The sequence below is a fragment of the Simochromis diagramma genome, unplaced genomic scaffold (genome assembly GCF_900408965.1).
Source record: "Simochromis diagramma unplaced genomic scaffold, fSimDia1.1 OVJJ01000426.1, whole genome shotgun sequence".
Classification (NCBI taxonomy): Eukaryota; Metazoa; Chordata; class Actinopteri; order Cichliformes; family Cichlidae; genus Simochromis; species Simochromis diagramma.
The window spans coordinates 112536-133012 of record NW_024387170.1 but is presented as its reverse complement, the minus strand read 5'-3'; the positions used below and the strand labels follow the sequence as shown (position 1 = coordinate 133012).

Sequence of the window (20477 nt, the reverse complement as noted above, 5' to 3'; positions counted from 1 at the left end):
GTAGTTCACAAAGAAGTCAGTTACCCAGCTTTCACTACTGTCAGTGAAATCCCCAAAGCAACTGAGTCTGTGTCAGAACAAAGTGTGGACCCAGACGAGTCTAAACCCTGCAGTAGAGGAGTTTCGTTCTGCACCTGTGGAGCTGGATGAGAGTGATGTTTCACTTCAAGGCTCAAGTGGAAATGACATTGGAAATGACCCTCCAATGAAAGAAACAGGTGTTATTGTTAGTGAGGAATATTCATCTGTTCATGATTCATGTGCTGATATAGATCCAGCTACAGAAAGTGATGTTGAACCTCTGAAAGAAGTTATTGACGTAACTCAGGAGCAGTACCAAATAGGGCTGTCGGATGGAAAAGAGGAGAGTGATGGAGATGGATTAGAGGCAGAAGTTGCTGAAGATGAAAAACCTCCAGAAATCAGGCGGTCAGCTTGGAACAAGACTGAACCTAGCAGGCTAACCTACAACACTTTGGGAAATCCCTTAACATTAGTGATGCATTCTCTTTTAAACAGTCTTGATCACATTTTTTCACATGCCCTTGACTAAAACCCTTCCCCATGTGTTGGCAGAGTAAAAACCATTTAAAGTGACTGCTGTCATGCAGGGATGCATGCCAATTTAGGGCATGTGTGTAAATCTTAAGCACAATAAATCTGGACAGATGAGATGCCATACTAAACTTCCACCTGCTTAACTGCAGATCCACACAGCCCAACTGTCACCTGGTTAAATATGTTGACGACACAGTTCTCCTGTCACTGCTGTCAGGACCCTCACAGCACCACGGGCCCACTCTGCAGGAGTTTGTAGAGTGGTGTGACAGCTCAAACTTGAACTGAACGTGAGCAAAACCAAAGAGATGGTGGTGACCTTCTCCAGTAGGCAGAGGGATCTGGCTGCTTCAGTCACCACCATCCACGGGAAGCCAGTGGAGGTAGTTGAGGAGTACAAATACCTGGGAACCATCTTTGACAACCTCCTGAGATTCTCTGCCAACACAGAGGAGATTCTCAGGAGGTGCCACCGACGGCTATACCTCCTTAGGAAACTCAACTCCTTTGGAGTCAGCACAGCCATCATGATGACTTTTTAATATGCTTTCCTAGAAAGCATCATGACCTCCATCACCTGCTGGTTCCACTACCTCAGCCTTCATACAGGAACAGACTGCAGCACACTGCATCAGTGTGCTCTACAGTCATTGGCCTGTCTCTGGCTCAGGTTTTCAGCCAACAGGCCTCAGACAGGCAGCCAAAATCATCAACGACCCCTTTCACATTCTTCACCCCGCATTTCAATGGCTCCCCTCTGGGCGACGCCTCCGCTGCATTTCCTGCAGGACTGAGAGGAGGAGGAGCGCCACCTTTGTCCCCAAAGCAGCTCTGGTTTTTAACTCCAGCCGATAAGAACATTTCCCACACCAGAAACATAAACTACACTCTTTTATACTGCTGACACTTTACTCACTTTAGTCACTTACAATTATTTACTCACCTTCCAGTCACTTTAATTTTAAAACTGTATCTACTGTATATTCTGTGTATTTATTGCCCTGTCCTTATCTTCAAAGTCATGCTGCTCTGTTGTATCTTAATTGCCCCTTGGGGATAAATAAAGTCTTTCTGATTCTGAGTTTGATTCTGCTTTCTATACAGGGATCAGCTGAAATGAAACATGCCTATTCAGTGTGATTTAATCAGACAGAATAACTCCCAACTAGGGCGAACAAACACCTAAGATATGGTCATTTCATCAGTGGAACACCTGATTAAATGCCACATTTTCCACTGAGGTTTGGCATTTCTTTGTGCCACACAGGCAGACGCAGGTTATCAGGAAAAAGCAGCACATCAGTGTCAGACTGACTTTCACAGCCTGATTACAGAGAGACGCGTCTGACTGAATTATCTGTATACTGTCACAGTGACACTGGGTATGTGAGCAGGTGGAGTAAGCTCGCCTGTCAAACTGTCCAGTTATTGTAAGATAACTTTAGCATCTTTCCCTGGATAAATTATTTTGAAAATAGTGATGACAGTTCATAGTTGAGTTTGTTTGTTAATTTGCATCTTAGTTCATAACACTCACTAAAACCTGCCAGCTGTCAAAGAGATATTTCTAGAAGGTCCAGTGTTTTTGACCAGCAACTGAAATCAACGTTAAAACACAGCGTGTTTATGTTTCAGTGCCAGTCAGAGACAAACAAAAATGAAGATGCTGACTGTGGTCTATCAGAGCGGGAGAAAATGCAGCCAGCAGTAATAACAGAGCATTTCACCTCTATATACCTCTATATTAGGGGTGCAACGATATTCGTATCGATATTGAACCGTTCGATACAGTGCTTTCGGTTCGGTACGCATATGTATGAACAATACAACATTTGTAATTTATTTTATCAACTTTCCTTCTGACGATGCTGTCTGTGTTGAGCGCTCAGTGAATCTGCGTTCGACTACTCCGCCTAGGCTGCACTGTCGAGCGCAGATCCACTGAGCGCTCAACACAGACAGCATAGTCAGAAGGAAGAGCGCAGGGCAAGCTAGCAAGACAGAAGTTAAGCTCTCCTTGCAACATTCAGATCTGGCGTTTGGAATTATTTTGGTTTTCATCTGACGTATGACCCTGAAGGTAAGCGAGTCATGGACTAAAGTAAAACAGTATGTTGGATGTGCCACGCAATGCTCAATTACATGGGTGGGAACTAGTGTGTTAGCGCAGTTAGCTCGTTAACGTGTTGGCCGTCTAGCCCCATGCACGGGGCGATCGGCGGTAGCTCGTTAACGGAGATTTGCCGTGTTGTGGCGTTAAGGTCATTTCAACGAGATTAACCTGAAAGCACTAGTGGGAACACAACGAATATGACTGCACATTTACGCCGACATCATCCTAGTGCAAAGACAAAAACAACAAGCATGCTACTAACTTTAGCCGAGTCATTTAGACAGCTGTTAGCACATGATTCTCCTTATGCTGCTGAGAATATAGCCCAGAAGAAGCGGATAGTATAGCTTTTATTTTGGAAAGAGACATTTCTCTGTAATAAACTCTCTTTTCCAAAGATGAGTGATTCCTCAATCAGATACAAGGCTTGCAATATCGCTAGCCCGACGTCCTGGAGCTAGCGATTTTTTCAGTCGGGCTACCAAAATCAATCTCTTCCCTGCCCGTCGGGCTATTGTAGGAAGGAAAAATATATGTCAATGCTTTTGCATTCTTTCAGAAATGTAGCTGGGTAATTATGTCATTGGCATCGGTGAGCCACTGTCAATATGTGACATATTGTAATCGCGTTTGAATTTGCGCTTGTTTTTTTTGCTTTCACTTTGCAATCGTGCGAACTGTGTATAGAGAGCGACAGCACTGATCTGTGAGTGATGATAATTTGTGCACCAATTCCTCTGACATAGTCTTATTAATCGTTAGCTTACTATGCAAACATGACAAGTGAAATCTCCCGCAGCAAGCTTAAACATGTGAGAGGTTGATCGCGCAGAGAATCGCTGAGCTTATGTGAGTGCGTGTGTAAAAGCAGCACGATATATATTTTAGTTCTGCTGAGCCAAATAAGACAGGTCAGGGTGAAGAAGTGACAGCCAAAGAAAAGCTTACCACAAAACGGAGAAGTTATGACAAATCAGACTATAAGGCAAAAAGAAAGTGCAGCTTTATGGTTTCATGGACAAAATAATTTCTGTGGCTGCAATATGACGAGCTATATAACCGGGGCTGCACATAAGTGGTCCGCAGGTGCGCATTCGCTGTCAAAATAAAAAAACACGCACAAGGGTTAGGGTTACATTTAAAAACTGTACTTTTGAGTTAAAATATATATTTATAATTTTAATAAATGACAAATGAAAAAGGCATGAACATTTTTTTTGTATCGAAAAAATATCGAACCGTGACACCAAAGTATCGAACCGAACCGAACCATGAATTTTGTGTATCGTTGCACCCCTACTCTATATATATATACATATATAGAGGTATATAGCAGTGGGCTTCCCACTGACTCCTTCACCTGACCCTGGACACTTGCAATCCTGAAGGCAGAGGACATCAGAAATGACAGACAAATATAAACGATACAACTTTTAGTAAATGTACATTTATTAAATTTCATTCTTAAAAATTATCTTCTTGACAGCACACATACTTTGTAGTTGTCCCACTTCTTTTTGGCCTGCAAGGGGGTGACTTTCCCTTGCAGGCCCATCTTCTCGAGAATAGTCCTGATCGCACACAAAAAAAATAAGAGAAGAGAGAAAAACCATAACAACTATGATAATCCCTAAATCCAAAAGTTTTCACAGCAGAACACAAGAGGAATATCGTCTGGACATCACAGGTTCTGCACAGAATGAGGGTTATTGAAACCGTACTCAGATGAATATGATGTGTAAATTGATTTATTCGTGTACCTCCATCCCACAGTCGCTGAATTTTTTACCCCGGTGAAGAGGTGATCGTTTTCTCCTCTAGTTTTAATGAAGTCTGCCGTTTGCTCTTTGGTCCCTATAAACATATCACAAAATGGTTGATTGGGAAAAATGTAAGCGCCAATGAAAAACCGGGGACCCACCATACAAGCAACAACAACATAACCGCTATAAAAATGTAACTTTTGTACCACCAGATTTTCATATACTTACATTTAAAAGTGTATTCGTCTCCCGGTTTATCTTTTTGTGCCGCTATCGTTGCGTGAATGAAGTTCTGTGCAATGAATTCTGGGCCGGCCAGCTATCAAGCTGGTGGGTAACAGACGTCTCCGAAAACGTTGAAGCACTTTTGCAAATATGCGATATCTTGACAAACCGAGCAGATATTTGAAGTTTACACAGCTACTTTCTCGCCTGAAAATATGTTAAAAGTTTATTTTGTGACCCAGAAAGAGTAATAAGAGTAATTTTAAAACTTAGTAGCGGCCGCCATTGCCGGAAACTGGAGCTTGGCTGGGCCGCGCTATGAATTCTGGGATATGGTGGGCCATGAAGGACAGACCAGACCCATCCTTCAAATTCGGGGAAAAGGAGGACGCATTTGTCGGCTGCATTCGGAGGAGTCTACGAATTTGGACAGCCTTCGGCGCGTCGCTGTGACGTAATTCAACGCCTCTCTCTGTCTCTCGCTAGCAAAGTTGACCCAGACAACAAAGTAAAGCTATTTTTCAGCTACGAGCCTGACACGAACCCGGCGTATTAGCCAGAGGTCCTTTTACTACGGTTCAGAGCCGCGGACCTGACAACAGGTTAGCACCTCATACCACAGTGCAGCAAAGCAGTCTCATGAGCACTGGGAGGGACAAGCCTAGAGCCCAGAACAGACAGTGCAGGAGATGACAAGGTTAGTAATTGTGTGGTGAAAATTATACTTCTAGTTATCTTGATTGGCAAAAGAAAAGTAAATACACAATCTGCTTCTCACATATACGGCATTTCCAAGATTTTTTTCAGAACTTCTTCAATTTCTTTCATCACAGCTGTGCTGTGCCAGATGTTCTGTTGACCCACAGTGAGAGGCATCATTTCACAAACACCAGGAAGACTGAAACTCATCGCCGGGATCAAGCAGGGCTCGTGATCTTCACCAGCAGCTCCCTCACAAGAAGGATAAACCCAGCATTTCATGAACACTGATGGAGACCTTTGCTTTGTGTAATGTTAGAAGTACTCAGATAATCCTCCGAGGGTCTGGACTTTTACATAATGTCATAGCTTTAAGTCCTGTAGAAAGTTAAATATATGTTGTGCTCTCTGGTTACTCTGGTATGAATGACTCTGAATTACTTTATGATAAATAACACACTATTGTCAACAAACAGTGAAAGAATTCCAGATCAAGTTTTTAGTTCAAATACAAGTAACAACCTTTGACTTTAATCAGGTTTTATTTAATTGTGTCAGAGAAAACATCATGTGCTCTTCATGTAGCTGAGTACATTCAGTGTTTAAAACAGAAGTTGTGCAGGTCTGAGATCAGCAGTTTTCTGAAACACCAAACTGAGGTCCTGTTAATGCTGATGTACAGTGACACAGTTACAGGGGTGATTAATCCTTTTGACTTTGTGTCTTTAAATTTATCAATAAAACAGCTGCAGCTTTCACTGACAGCACATGTGGTACTTTAACCTTTGTACTGTTTTCTTCAGTTAATTTTGGAGTTACTACAAAGAGTGAAGACATAGGATGATCTGTCTGCTGTCCCTGGGTGGTGCTGAGGTCTGAATCTGAGGACGGCTCCTGAATCATCACAAACTGAAATATAAAGTTTATCTCAAATCTGAAATACAGCTGATCCTTCTCTGTCCTCACACACTCGGGATCTGAAGTTGTTCAGTCCTACAGTTCTGCCGACAGCTAATATCTAATATCATGTTTACCTTTGAGTTTTTGATGCTTTATAAATGGACATCTGCAAAGATGAGATGATGGAGCAGGTTTCAGTCGAGGTTCAGTCTGCTGCTGCATCCTGGTCACAACATACGGAGGTGTTATCAGCTCAGTATTGAACAAGAAATATTAATGTTTCAAATTATTTGTCCTAAAGGATGCAAGCTGTACAGAGTACTGCACATGTGACTTTATGAACATACCTCATTAAATATAATTCGGACAGTTTTTTAACCTGAATATTTGTAACAAACAAAAAATATACAGAGTCAGTGCTAAAAAAATAATCAGAGGAAAAATGTAACATTTTAACTTAAGCTGCCAAGCGGAAGTAGTTGGTTTCAGTACACAAGTATCGGGCTTTGCTATTTAATCCGTAGCTACTGACTAATGAGGGGTTACTGAAGTGCCAGCTTTTTAAAAGTTGACGTTAACGTCGTTCCACATGTGGAAAGCGACAGAAAACATGCTGCTGTTTGCACATATTTAATAATCAGCTCTGCGCAGGAGCAGGAGCAGAGTCCAGCCTGTTGCTCTTACAGTATAATACTCATAATAAAAGTACCGTAACCGTGGTTAGTCACTGAGCAGCCCGGTGCGTTTCTCTTGATTTCTTTAGTCAGGGTAAATTCATTCACCTGCACGGGTTAGCTAAACAAACTTTACAAAACAAGTTTCCCCGACAGCCGAGTGCTCATCTTAGCTAGTATTAAACCCGATTCTTTGATCCCCATGATAGAACCGAGAAAACCCGACTCAGGAGTGGTCAAAACATTTATAATTCTTTATTCAATCATCTTCCGGAAGAGAGAGCCCTGCACAGCCCAGAGCCAGTTGCCATTCCCGAACAGACACATGCAAGTTTGTCCGTGACCACAGCCGCGTGTTATCTCCAGTCATTGGTCAGCATTATAATGTATGCAAATACATGCGGGTCGGAATCATCATACATCATAATCTTGACACTACCGTCTTGTAAACCTTCTTTTTCACTCCTGTCCTTTTGTCACAAATGACCAGAGATGTGCAGGATCCTTCACCAAAGGAGAAAACTGGACATGTCAGAAATTTCACTAAGGGCTGACCTCATGTGTTTGGGTCTGGCATGTCTGTGCTTAGCCCCCACTCAGATTAGGTCTCCCTTTTTTAATGTTGATGTATGCACGCTGAGTTCCGGTACAGGAGTCAGTGAAGACCTCTCTTCACCCTTAAAAGACTTTTTGGTGTAGACACTTGATTAAATATGGTGGCCTTGCAGAAAAAGTGACCTGAGGCACATGTTTTATTTTGGTTTGTTTTTCTTACATTGAACTAAAACTGTCATGGCTTCCAAATCTCACTACCATCACAAGTTCTCCCTGGTAACACGTTTACAGTCTCATTGACCTATAAGAAATTTTGCCCGTCAGAGTTGGTTTTGTTGTCACACCACATAACTGGGAGAACACTTTAGTCAGATTGTATTACCAGTTGGGAGAGCTGGAGGTGTTTATAGCCTTGCTGTCAAACTCACCTGTGAATCTCAATAAGTGTGTTGGAGATCTCCAAAGCTGAACACTTGAGATGTCCCGTAGCAATTTGTTGGCAGAGAAAAAGCGACACAGCAGAAATGTGGACTGTAAGTCACAACCGGTCATCACCAGAGCGGCTTCAGGAGAGAAGAGGCTAACTAATGCAATGGGATTGGCTGTCAACACCTGGGCATCAGACTCTGCCCTGAGGTAGAGGAACAGCATCACTGAGAGAAAAATGCACTTGCAGAAAATTCAAAGATTCAAAGAGCTGCAAAAGCAGGGAAACCCCAAACCCAGAGCTCCCCAGAAGTGATTGAGTCCCGTCTGCTGTTTAAACTTACATTCAGAAACAGATGATTTGTCCCACATAATGCTCTGTACCCTTCCTCCTGCTCTACGCCTACACTACCAGTCAAACCAGGACACACCTTCTCATTTAATGGTTTTTCTTTATTTTTACTACTTTCTACATTGTAGATGCAAACTGAAGACATGAAATATATGAAGCAGGATATATGGAGTTATGTAGTAAAGAAACAAATCATGGAAATCTGTGCTTTGCACTGGTCTATGCAGAAAAGGTGAATGGTGGTCTCTACATGCATGGTTTGCACTGTGAAGCATGGAGGAGGAGGTGTGATGGTGTGTGTGTGTGTGTGGGGGGGGGGGGGGGGTGCTTTGCTGGTGACACTGTTGGAGATTTATTCAAAACTGAAGGCACACTGACCCAGCATGGCTACTACAGCATCCTGCAGCAACATGCCATCCCATCTGGTTTGTGTTTAGTTGGACAATCATTTATTGTTTAACGGCACAATGGCCCCAAACACACCTCCAGGCTGTGTGAGGGCTATTTGACCAAGAAGGAGAGTGATGGCCTCCACAGTCACCTGACCTAAACCCAATGGAGATGGTTTGGGATGAGATGGAGCGCAGAGTGAAGGCAAAAGGGCCAACAAGTGCTCAGCATCTCTGTGAACTCCTTTAGGACTGTTGGAAACCATTTCAGAAGACGAGCTCATGGAGAGAAAGCCAAGAGTGTGCAAAGCAATAATCAAAGCAAAGGGTGGATATTACGAAGAGTACTATTGTACTATTATTGCATACAGCTAATCAGGATCAGAAAAATGCATCATGATGTGTTCATTGAGAAAGCATGGTCATTAGAAATACAGAATTTCTTTAATTAAAACCAAGACTCCAATCAGCCAAAGAAGCTGCCTCACGGTGCTCTCAGAGGTCAAGGAGTGTCTCACAGCAAGTTCTCACAAGTGAAAATAATGTTTGTCAATCAGGATGAGAATATTAAAATGTTATATATATATATACAAATACAATACAAAGTTACGATCAAGATAAAGTATCCCTGCAGACAAGGATTCATACTGCAGCAGACTGAATGAGACTGACTTTCCTCCAACCCTTTTATTTATGTAGACAAACAGTTTAGAGATTACGCAAAGTATGAAGCCGATATTGTCATTTGTAATGAAATTTATATTTAAATTCATACTGTGTTGAATCCCACTGTGCACACCTTTATCAACAGTGAGTAGTGTTGCCCTCATTTCTGAAATCTGTTGTAAATGCATATATTAACATGCATTAGGTACTCACATCCTGCCTGTTAAGATTTAAATAAGGTTTAAATAAAATGTTCCTGGCAGCAGTTTGCAGCTTAAAGTGGATTAACAGTACAACGTGGAAAAATAAAAATAGCTGTGCGTGCTCAGAGTTTAATCCCTGAGTAAACAAAGGTTAAAAGAAGTGAGAGCACACAGCTGACATGTGACAGCGGCTCTTTGTTTTTTTTCTCCTTTTCATTTTCTTCTAGAAAATCTCTTCCTTTTCTGTGGCTCGTTTCCTTTGTAGGATCTCAGTCTGCAGCAGAATCTCATTAAAGCGAGCCCTTGGGGTAAACTGTGTAAACACGGCCGCGTCTCTCCACACTCATGTACAGTTTAATTTGTTCCGATTGTTTCCATGCTGGATGAGCCCGGGGTGGATTTGCTTGCACTGCTGTAACTGCAGCAGGACTGTGATATCACTTTTTACAGTTGCTGCCTCAAGAACGCATCTGTGCAGATCAATGGGAAAGAAAGTGAGGCAAGGTTGTACGTTCAGTTCCCTGGACAGCTGCAGAGGTCAAAGGAAATTTCCTGGAGAGTTTGCCCTGCGGTGCTCATTTTCTTCTTTCTTGCTGTTCCTTCATCTCTCTAACTATTCCTTCATCTCTCTTAGTGTTCCCTCATCTCTCTAACTATTCTTTCATCTCTCTTAGTGTTCCTTTATCTCTCTAGCTGTTCCTTCATCTCTCTAACTGTTCCTTCATCTCTCTAACTGTTCCTTTATCTCTCTCTAACTGTTCCTTTATCTCTCTAACCGTTCCTTCATCTCTCTTAGTGTTCCTTTATCTCTCTCTAACTGTTCCTTTATCTCTCTAACTGTTCCTTCATCTCTCTAACTGTTCCTTTATCTCTCTAACTGTTCCTTCATCTCTCTAACTGTTCCTATATCTCTCTCTAACTGTTCCTTCATCTCTTTAGCTGTTCCTTTATCTCTCTAACTGTTCCTTTATCTCTCTCTAACTGTTCCTTTATCTCTCTAACTGTTCCTTTATCTCTCTAACTGTTCCTTCATCTCTCTAACTGTTCCTTTATCTCTCTAACTGTTCCTTTATCTCTCTCTAACTGTTCCTTTATCTCTCTCTAACTGTTCCTTCATCTCTCTAACTGTTCCTTTATCTCTCTCTAACTGTTCCTTCATCTCTCTAACTGTTCCTTTATCTCTCTCTAACTGTTCCTTTATCTCTCTAACCGTTCCTTCATCTCTCTTAGTGTTCCTTTATCTCTCTCTAACTGTTCCTTTATCTCTCTAACTGTTCCTTCATCTCTCTAACTGTTCCTTCATCTCTCTAACTGTTCCTTTATCTCTCTCTAACTGTTCCTTCATCTCTTTAACTGTTCCTTTATCTCTCTAACTGTTCCTTTATCTCTCTCTAACTGTTCCTTCATCTCTCTAACTGTTCCTTTATCTCTCTCTAACTGTTCCTTCATCTCTCTAACTGTTCCTTTATCTCTCTCTAACTGTTCCTTTATCTCTCTAACTGTTCCTTTATCTCTCTCTAACTGTTCCTTTATCTCTCTAACTGTTCCTTCATCTCTCTAACTGTTCCTTTATCTCTCTCTAACTGTTCCTTCATCTCTTTAACTGTTCCTTTATCTCTCTCTAACTGTTCCTTCATCTCTCTAACTGTTCCTTCATCTCTCTAACTGTTCCTTTATCTCTCTCTAACTGTTCCTTCATCTCTTTAACTGTTCCTTTATCCTCCGTGTTGGTTAGGTGATTCTTCCAAAACAGGGATAAGTGTCTCAGTGTACAGTATTTCTCCTGTATCCCAACTTTTAGCATTCTCTGCGTCTATAAAACCACTTACAAAGCAATTTCAGTAACATTAAACAGTTAAAAGTAAAATAACAATAAGTGCCTGAAATGTGAAAGAGAAGTAATACAGGAAAATTGAAATATTTGTGTGTGTACATTTCTTAAGAAGTCCAAGTTTCACAGTGAAAACAAAAGGACTTAAACAATAAATTTAAAAACAATATATCTGAAATCTTTTTACTCTCACATTTAACAAATGCATATGTATAGCTACAAGCATATGCACATTTATGCACAGGTCACTATTGCAATGCCATGAATTAAAATTCTTTATATATATAGCATATATTGTATATATAAGCAGAGTTTCAGTTAACATTCTTTGTAATTGTGTTGGCTATGTAATAGTGTAATTTTCTAAACTTATATTTCAACTCGTTTAATGTAATGTTGACCATGTGAAAGGTTACTTTTAAAGGTTTTTGAATGTATTTATTTTCATTTTCCTGTATAGCATGAAGCAACATGCTTGTTGCTTGGGGAATTTTTTTGCATTTGATGTTGGCTGATTCACAAAGTGTTTGCTCTGCTGTTGCTCTAACTAACATGTCGTATGACCAACTTGATAAAAAAGTCAGGTGTCATGTTACTGGGTGGCAGCGTTAGAGTTAGTTGTTTAGTTTGTAAGCCCTTTACCTGACCTCTGACCCCGACTCATGTTTTTGTGATCTGTCAGGTTTCTACATGTACATAGAGACATCAAGGCCAAGGCTGGAGGACGACACAGCCAGACTGTTGTCCCCGACATTCAACTCCAAAAGCTCCTCTGTCAGCAACAACCCCACCTACTGCTTTGCGTTTTATTATCACATGTATGGGAAACATATAGGTGAGAGTGAAGCAGAAATCCACGTGTCACAAGTACACCACGTGATGAATAAAAATAACGTTGAACAGCGCTGCTTCATGTCTTGTAGGAGCTCTGAACGTTTTCCTGCGTCAGAAAGGTCAAGCGGTCACAGATACCCTGGTCTGGAGTCTCACCGGTAACCAAGGAGACCGCTGGCGTCAAGCCAAGGTCAAGATCCACCCAACTACAGCCTTTCAGGTACAGACCACACCAATCCACAGACTCTTTACTGCACACCACCCAACATAACAACTAGCAGCTGTAGAGCAGAGAGCCCTTCTGTAGAGACCACGCCACAGCAGCAGCACTGCTCCAGAAAGCATGCTCTGCAGAGCTTAAGAAGAACACTGATCAGTTACATCAGTCAACACCTATACTAGAGTCAAGTATGTATGTGACTGGAGACAAAGTTCCTAACACGATTCATCACAGCAATGGGTAAAAAAGAGGAGAGCAACTTGGGGGTTAGTATCTGGCCCAAAGTTGCCGAATGAATGTGTTTGCATGTTAGTTAGAAGAAAGTGACTGGGTGAATGTGGCATGTTGTGTAGAGCGCTTTGAGTACTCTGGGAGAGTAGAAAAGCGCTCCATAAGAATCAGTCCATTTACCAAGATGCTAGCAGGCAGGGCATACTTGGATCGACATAACCAAGTGGCTGACGTAGTATACAGGAACATCTGTGCCGAGTATGGCCTGGAAGTCCTGAGGGATCGTGGGAAACTTTTATAGAGCTGTCTATATGTCGGCCAGCTAGATGTTTTATTATAGTGCTGGGACTATGAACCACGTAAGGAATATAAAGAAGCAATTTATTACAATTACATATTGTGCTAAGGCAAAATAAGCCAGTGTGAATAGATCCAAAATAGAAGTAATGAGCTGGGAAATAAACAGATCCAGGGCTGATCCAGTCTGAATTCTTGATCCCCATCTGCTTTGGATCTGTACCACCATGGGAGTGCCCAGATGTGGTTTGCCTATCCTGTGGAGCCTGTTATACTTGATAGCAGGCAGAGTCACTGCTGTCACTGAGACAGGTGTAGGCGATCTTGAACAGAAAGTATGGGGAAGTTCTGTACTTTAAAAATGTTTAATGGCTGAATCTGTGAAAACACGTCATGTTCAGAGCACAGTTAGACTGCCTGCAGCTGCTTTTATGAAATCGCTTTAAATACATGAAAATCATCAGGAGGAGACTATTTCACTCTGAGCTGACACAACTGCTTTCGCTGTCCTTATATATTGACGAGTTCTGAGCTTAATTAACAAGGAAATGAAAGTATCAGTCAGCTGGTTCATGTGCAGCAGGAGGGGAAGCCTGTCAGCAAGCAGGTTAAATTGACAGAGTCTGGAAGCCTGCTAACTAACTCTGAGAGAAAACCTGGAGATTTCCTTATCTGAGGGTTAAGAAACTCAACCTGCGACCTGGAATGGCAGCCACAGATATAACAGATACCGTGTATATCCACTGTACTATATACAACTAGTCTTCTAGAAACCACAGTTACTTCCTCTCAAACCTCCTCTGAGCTTCCTGTCACTGTGTCTCTGCAGATGGTGATCGAGGGCGTGCGAGGCTCTGGTATTGAGGGAGATATTGCCATCGATGATGTCGCTATTGAGGAGGGAGAATGTAAAGACCCCCCTCCCAACAGTGAGTATGCCCTTGATGAAAAGCTGTTATTTGATTCATGGCTCCTTCAAACACACACTCAGTTCCGTTCTGAGACCTCCAGGACTTGTTTTGAATACTTTTTGTTTCTGAGTTCTGTAAACATGAAAGATGCTCAGAGCCTTCGAACAATAGCCTCCTTTTTAAACTTAAGTTTATTTCATTGACCGAAAATGGCCCAAAGTGCGACTCAGACATCTACAGCATGTATCGTCCAAGTGAAGCTACAACTTGGTGAAATCGCTGTGAAAGGATTGTTGTTGTTTTGTAGTCACTTATGCTCTAAGTCTGTGTTTGCAGTAGCGCAGTGCACCGTGTGGCCGTTGTGTGATAAGATGAAGTCCTGATAAACAGAGGAATGTAAAAGTCCACATTTTGATACATCATTAAATGTTTTTGTCAGAGTTCTGCTTTCACACGCACACCTGCAGCTGTGCTTCACACCGCTTTACCCTTTAAAGCCGGTCGGAGAGGGCACGCTCCGTTTTGCGTAACTATTTTTAGATGCCAGTAGCACTGCAACCACGTGAGCTAGCACAATCATTTTTTTGCATATGAAACCGGAGGAGTTGTACTTACATCTGATGCCATCAGCTTGTCTTCGGTCACGGTTTCCTTCCACATATAGCTTTGCAAAAACTGCATAAAAAGCACTTGCAGCAACAAAAACATAATATTCCAGAAACACGCTTTGCCGATCCGATCAGCTGTTTGTAACACTTCCTACGTCCATCAGCGCGAACTATCGCATGTCCGCCATGTCCTGCCTGAAACCGGAAGTGACATCATTTTGTGGAAATGTAGTTTTTTACCATCAAGGCCTCATGAGCCTATACTGGTGTTTTTAAAAGTTATGTTTGACTTTATGACTTTCTGTGTCGTTTCTGGGATGCTTAGGACTCATATTGCACTGCTGGAAATAGTTTATTTTGATGCATATGCTGCTTTTTTGCAAATTTGCAGTATAATATTTATTTTCGTTTTTCCTGCAGTATATAAAAATTGGTGTATTTCAAAAATAAAACTATGAAGACACTCAAAATAAACTTCCTGTGGTAGGAAACTATTTTGTGCAACTTTTTTGTATTTACAGTTTTGAGGGATAAGCCTCTTAAATTTCTCTAACTACAAATATATGTTAAAAAAGCAAAAACGATTTTAAATTTTTTTGTAGTTTATTGCACTTTTTTGCAATTTATGTAATTACTATGCACTTAATGCAGACATATTGTTAAAATTTGGGCTATAATGGTTGTATTGATGTATAGCAACTTGAAATGCTCCCAAAAATGGCTCCACAACATGTAAAAATATAAAGTAAGCTCTGGCGGACTTGGTTCTATGGTAGGTCTTAAAGGGTTAAATGCAGCTTAAACTTGATTTGAATGTTGTATTTAAACATGGCAGTCTTTACCCTGTGAGTCATTCATACTCGCTCTCTTTCTTTTTTCCACACAGATCTAAGGTCGCTCGCCCCACCCTCATCGCCACATATATGGCAGCACTGCATCACTCTGATTCTGGCTCTGATTGGCCAGCAGAGGTGACCCCTCCTCTCTGTCGGACATTGCGACCTTTGACTCTTTGCCCACCTATTCCTGCTCCATCATTCCCAACATGTAACCCCACTCCATCCCTCTGCTACCAAAGATACAGTCAGAGACGAGATAGCTAAAGCAGGAGGCCATACGATGGTTTGGTGACATGAGAGTTGAGTTTGAAGGTGCCAGATTTATTTTATTGGGCTCGTCTTCTCTCTCGAGTCACAGCGATCTGTTTCTGACAGAGCAGCTTCAGTCCAAGACGTGTTTGCAGTAGCTGAGCTTAGAGACTGGAAGCAGGGGGAAATTGCTGCGCAACAAGCTCTGACGTTGAAGAACCTTCAAGCCACAGCAGTATTGTCTGATTAGTCACCATATTTCTCGACGTGTTCCAGGAAAAGCATTCATTTAGTAAATAAGACAGCTTTATTTAGAATTAAATTAATAAGATCGGCTGTTTATCTCTCTGATGGATGCTGGACTTTGTTTGGTTTGACATCGATGAGATAAACAGTTGATTTTTCTTACGTGTCTTCCGTGCACACGCAGTAGGGAGGTGACAGTTACCTGTTTGGCATTTTAACCCCCAAAGACATTCCTCAGGTGTAGCTTTGTTCAAGTTACAGCTTTATTTCAAAGCAGCATTTTCTTTGAATATGTTTTTTTGATGCAGTACCACCTGTGGCTGCTGATGAGCAAAAGGACTGAGCTTAAACATCTTTTATCAGATCATTTCAAAGCAGAACCAGAAGTTTAAGTCTGAATTTTCTTCTTCTCTCCTTATTGGTAAATGGCTTGTATTTATATAGCGCTTTACTCGTCCCTAAGGACTAGAAAATGCTTTACACATCCAGTCATCTACCCATTGGTGATAGCAGCTACATTGTAGCCACAGCCACCCTGGGGCGCACTGACAGAGGCGAGGCTGCCGGACACTGGCGCCACCGGGCCCTCTGACCACCACCAGTAGGCAACGGGTGAAGTGTCTTGCCCAAGGACACAACGACCAAGACTGTCCAAGCCGGGGCTCGAACCGGCAACCTTCTGATTACAAGGCGAACTCCCAACTCTTGAGCCACGATCGCCGCTCCTTATTTTTGGCACTTGTGTAAACTGTGCCATGGGGACCTGTGCTGGTATCATTAATGGGTATCACTCTGCATGAATAAAGGAACATGTCATGTTTATAGGCAGATCACACTTTGAATTATGTTCCCATCCTGCCAGAAGGCCCTGGTTATTAGTGCAAATCCAGCATTACAAACACAAGTCGTTTTCCAGCATAGATTTCAGACACGTGAAGCCAGAAGGTCTGAGAGGCACTGCTGGGAAATGTTGGCATTTAGCAGCAAGCATGTGTGCAGAAGAAGAAAGAGGAACCAAAAAGAAAGAAAACAAACTATTTGTGTGGCGTAGTCACAGCAAATCCACATCAATCAGCCGATCCTGATATTTGATTTGGCACTTCCTGACCCTTCCCCGTCCTTCCTCCTGGTCTTGAGTCAGGGATCTTTCACATGTCTGATGTTAACCATCACATTATGGAGCAACCAACAAATGATGCACGCTCTAAAAGGTTAGACATCCTAATGTGGATTAGGGTGAAGAATCCGTGGATGCCTGTTTTTAAAGAGTTTGCTGTCTTAAAGATACTTCATCAAATTCCTGTGTAAAGGTTTCCAAAATGATAAAGCTGTCAGCAGTAAAGTTTATGTTTTGTGTTAAAAAGATCAAAGTTCAGTTAGGCCCGGCTTGCAAACATCAGTGGACCATCTGGGTGAGTCGTTAGGAGCACATTATTGATGGTGGCAATCTGAGAAAAGGACAAACATCTGGAATAAATGGTGGGGTAGCTAAAGAGAAATAAGAAACAAAGCACACATCTGGACACACTGCAGGACACCCACTGAACTGCTGCCCACAGTTATTCATTCATTACAAAATGAGCCTTTAAAGTAGAAATAACTGATGTACAGTCAACCACTCCATGTGTGACAGAACAGTTGCAGTCTTTACTGCACGGGCTGCTGTTCTGCTTTTACTCGAGCCCTGAGAGCTAAACACAGGTAACCTACAGCTTAGTACTGCCCCTGACGACATCCTGCCCCGAAGGTTTCACGTGGACATGCAGAGTTTCCCATCACAGTCAGGTTGTCCCATCAGCAGATGCAGCTTATGTCTCTGTTTCCAGACTGACATCCAGTTTTCTACAGCGAAGCTCTTTAAACTTTCAGGCAAAGTCAGTGTTAGAAGAGAGGACATGCACAGCTTGAATGTCAGCCTTCCCCCCTGTCCCACCTTTCCCTCTCATCATCCACGTCCCCATAAATCCATTCTCCCCCTTAGCACATCAGCAGTACTGTTCTGTGAGATGGACCGACAGTCATCTCTCGCTTATCTTTTTATGCTTTCGGTGGGTGGGTGGACCAAGCAAATGGCATTTAAAAATAAAAAACGTACTTTCAGAGCCTACTTTGACATCTGTCTGTCTGTGGCGGACCAAGGAGGAGAGGTCAGCATCTGCCATCAAGTGCCTTCAGATTCACAGAGGGAACGTTCGCTGAGCCACGGCCCGCCAGCCTTCGTCACAGAAACGAAGAGTCAAACATCTTTCTGTCTTACTGACTGGAGTGAACATAAAACGTCCTCCGGTTTGATTATGCAGAGAAACACTTTATTTCTTTTTCTTTCCGTGCAGATGTTGGAATTTGTCAAAACCTGAGCCATGCTGAATGGCATTTTAAAAAGGCACCACTAAAGAAGCCATGGACAAGGAAACTGACTGTGGATACAGGACACCTGATTTATTTAACCACATAAATAAAAGACCAACACGTGACCATCACCTGACGATATGATGACACCTGTTTTGGACAGTTCTCATCCCTGTTTCAGTGGGATTCAAGCGTTGGCGTTTCAGAACCATTTTAGTATTCCAAAATAAGAGTTTCTGGTAGGAGCCGAAGACTTTAATGCTACCTGAGACCAACAGTTACCTTAAACTACAAAATTAGATAAAGATTTCCAACAAATAAAACAAGAACAGTATGTCAAATCAAATCCTCTGTTGTTCCTACGATAGTTTAAAAATGGTGTTGGGGAGGGGGGGCTGTTTTTATTTTGTTGTTTTTAACATGTGGGGGGGTTTTAACTGAATTTTTCTTTGGGTTTTGAGATTTCTATTAAATCTATAAAAAAGTATTAAAGAAGATTTTAAACTATAAAGCATTTTTGTATCCTAAAGAAACTGACATCGTGGGTGAACAGGTCGAAGCATCTATTAGAAAAGCACAAGAGATTCATAATTATTAACCCTCTCAGGCTCAAATTAAGTTTTTTGTTGCTAATGCACAACCAAGTCCTGCAGTGGTAAAGAAACTCATAAAATATGTTTGTGGGGTAATCAGGTTGTTGGTTTTTAACTGTTGCAAATCGGCAACGCCTGCCTGGAGAGGGTTAAACACACGTGCACACCTATGATTCCTGATTCATCGTCTCTGCTCATATGTGTATGTATGGAAGCCCATTTCTGCCAAGAAAAATGGCTCCACAGTTAGCATGATGAACACTGAAATAAGCCATCATTTACCGTTTGTTTATTTTGGTCTTTATTTTGACTTATTTTGATTTTGTTGCCATCCCCTCGTTCTGCTACAGAAAAGAAAAATACTGGATTACAAATGAGCATGATTAAAAATAAATAAATGCATAACAAAGACAGCTGGGATGGGTTGCTGCGCCCCGCGGGGAGGGTAAATCATGGACTGCCTCTCTCCATGGGTGTCATCTCTCTATTGTAGGCGGCAGTTTGGGTTTAATGGATCATAATTCATCTCATTAGGTCCTGACTGAATTTCTGTGGGTCTGTAGGTACAACTTTTATTTTTTCCCCTTTCTTACGTATTTGTAAAATCTGGCTTAATTTCATCATTTGGAGTTTAAATTATACATTTTGGTTTTTACATAATGATTAAAATGTCTTTTTTTTGTTTTAAGAACTTTCTTTCACAACTTTGACTCTTTTTTGCACGAATGGGCTTCTGTACACCAGCTGGAACTCATCCTACTTCCATTTTGATCACATGGTTTCATAAAATCATCTTGACCTGAAAATTTATTTTAATCAAAGTAATGAAACCATGCTTTGAATGTATGTGACAAAAGTTCTCTGAATGGATCCGAATATGTAAATCTGTGGGGATGTTTCGATCAAATGGAAGTCCAACAGTGACAACCTTATAAAAATAGTTTATTATTATTATTCATTCTGATTCACTGTGTCTTTAAAAAATTCCTCAGCAAACAAGTTTTCAGCCGATAGAAATGAGACGTATTTCGATCCCAGAGGATTAGCAGAGGATTCGTGGGACGAATCATTTCCCCGGATTCCCTGGTGACTTTTTCCTTCTGTGTTTTTCTGCTGCAGCTGATGATCAGATTATTATTTCAGCTCCTCTGGGTATTAGTTTTTCTCTGCTACATTATTATCACATTAGCTGGAAATGGGTGGTTGCCTCTGAAGAACACCAGTAGGTTTATGTATTTTGTTTTCACATATATTGAACAGTTTTCATGACTCTACAACCTTTTTACAGAAAGAAGCCTCATTTAATCAAAAATAGATCATTTATACAAATATATTTCAGCATACGCTCAACAAATGAAAGGAAACATTTACACTTGTCATAAAAATAAATGAATAAAAAACTGTAGTTTCTGAGTTTTGACGTACATGTCAGATCTTTTCAGTCACTGTCATAGTTTTACAGCAATACTTCAGTAAACATGGACACGTGACTTAGTCTGAATCACATTCATTGAAATGTAATAATAATAATAATAATGGATTGGATTTATATAGCACTTTTCAAGGCACCCAAAGCGCTTTACAATGCCACTATTCATTCACTCTCACATTCATACACTGGTGGAGGCAGCTGCAGTTGTAGCCACAGCTGTCCTGGGGCAGACTGACAGAAGCGAGGCTGCCATATCACGCCATCGGCCCTTCTGGCCAACACCAGTAGGCGGTAGGTGAAGTGTCTTGCCCAAG

General features: G+C 41.5%; 1 protein-coding gene across 2 annotated transcripts in view; it reads left to right on the top strand.

The window, feature by feature from the left end:
• The window catches only part of LOC120744580 (MAM domain-containing glycosylphosphatidylinositol anchor protein 2-like), a 138164-nt gene extending 121879 nt beyond the window's left edge, over positions 1–16285 (top strand). The window contains exons 14-17 of one of the 2 annotated variants that reach the window (XM_040049074.1): positions 12037–12189; positions 12278–12408; positions 13766–13865; positions 15342–16285. In XM_040049074.1, the coding sequence (XP_039905008.1) occupies positions 12037–12189; positions 12278–12408; positions 13766–13865; positions 15342–15430 (473 nt within the window). In that variant the 3' untranslated portion in view covers positions 15431–16285. Of the gene's footprint in view, positions 1–12036; positions 12190–12277; positions 12409–13765; positions 14414–15341 lie in introns of those variants that run through there. The other variant, XM_040049073.1, reaches the window with a different exon arrangement.
• The last annotated feature ends 4192 nt before the right edge of the window (positions 16286–20477 follow it).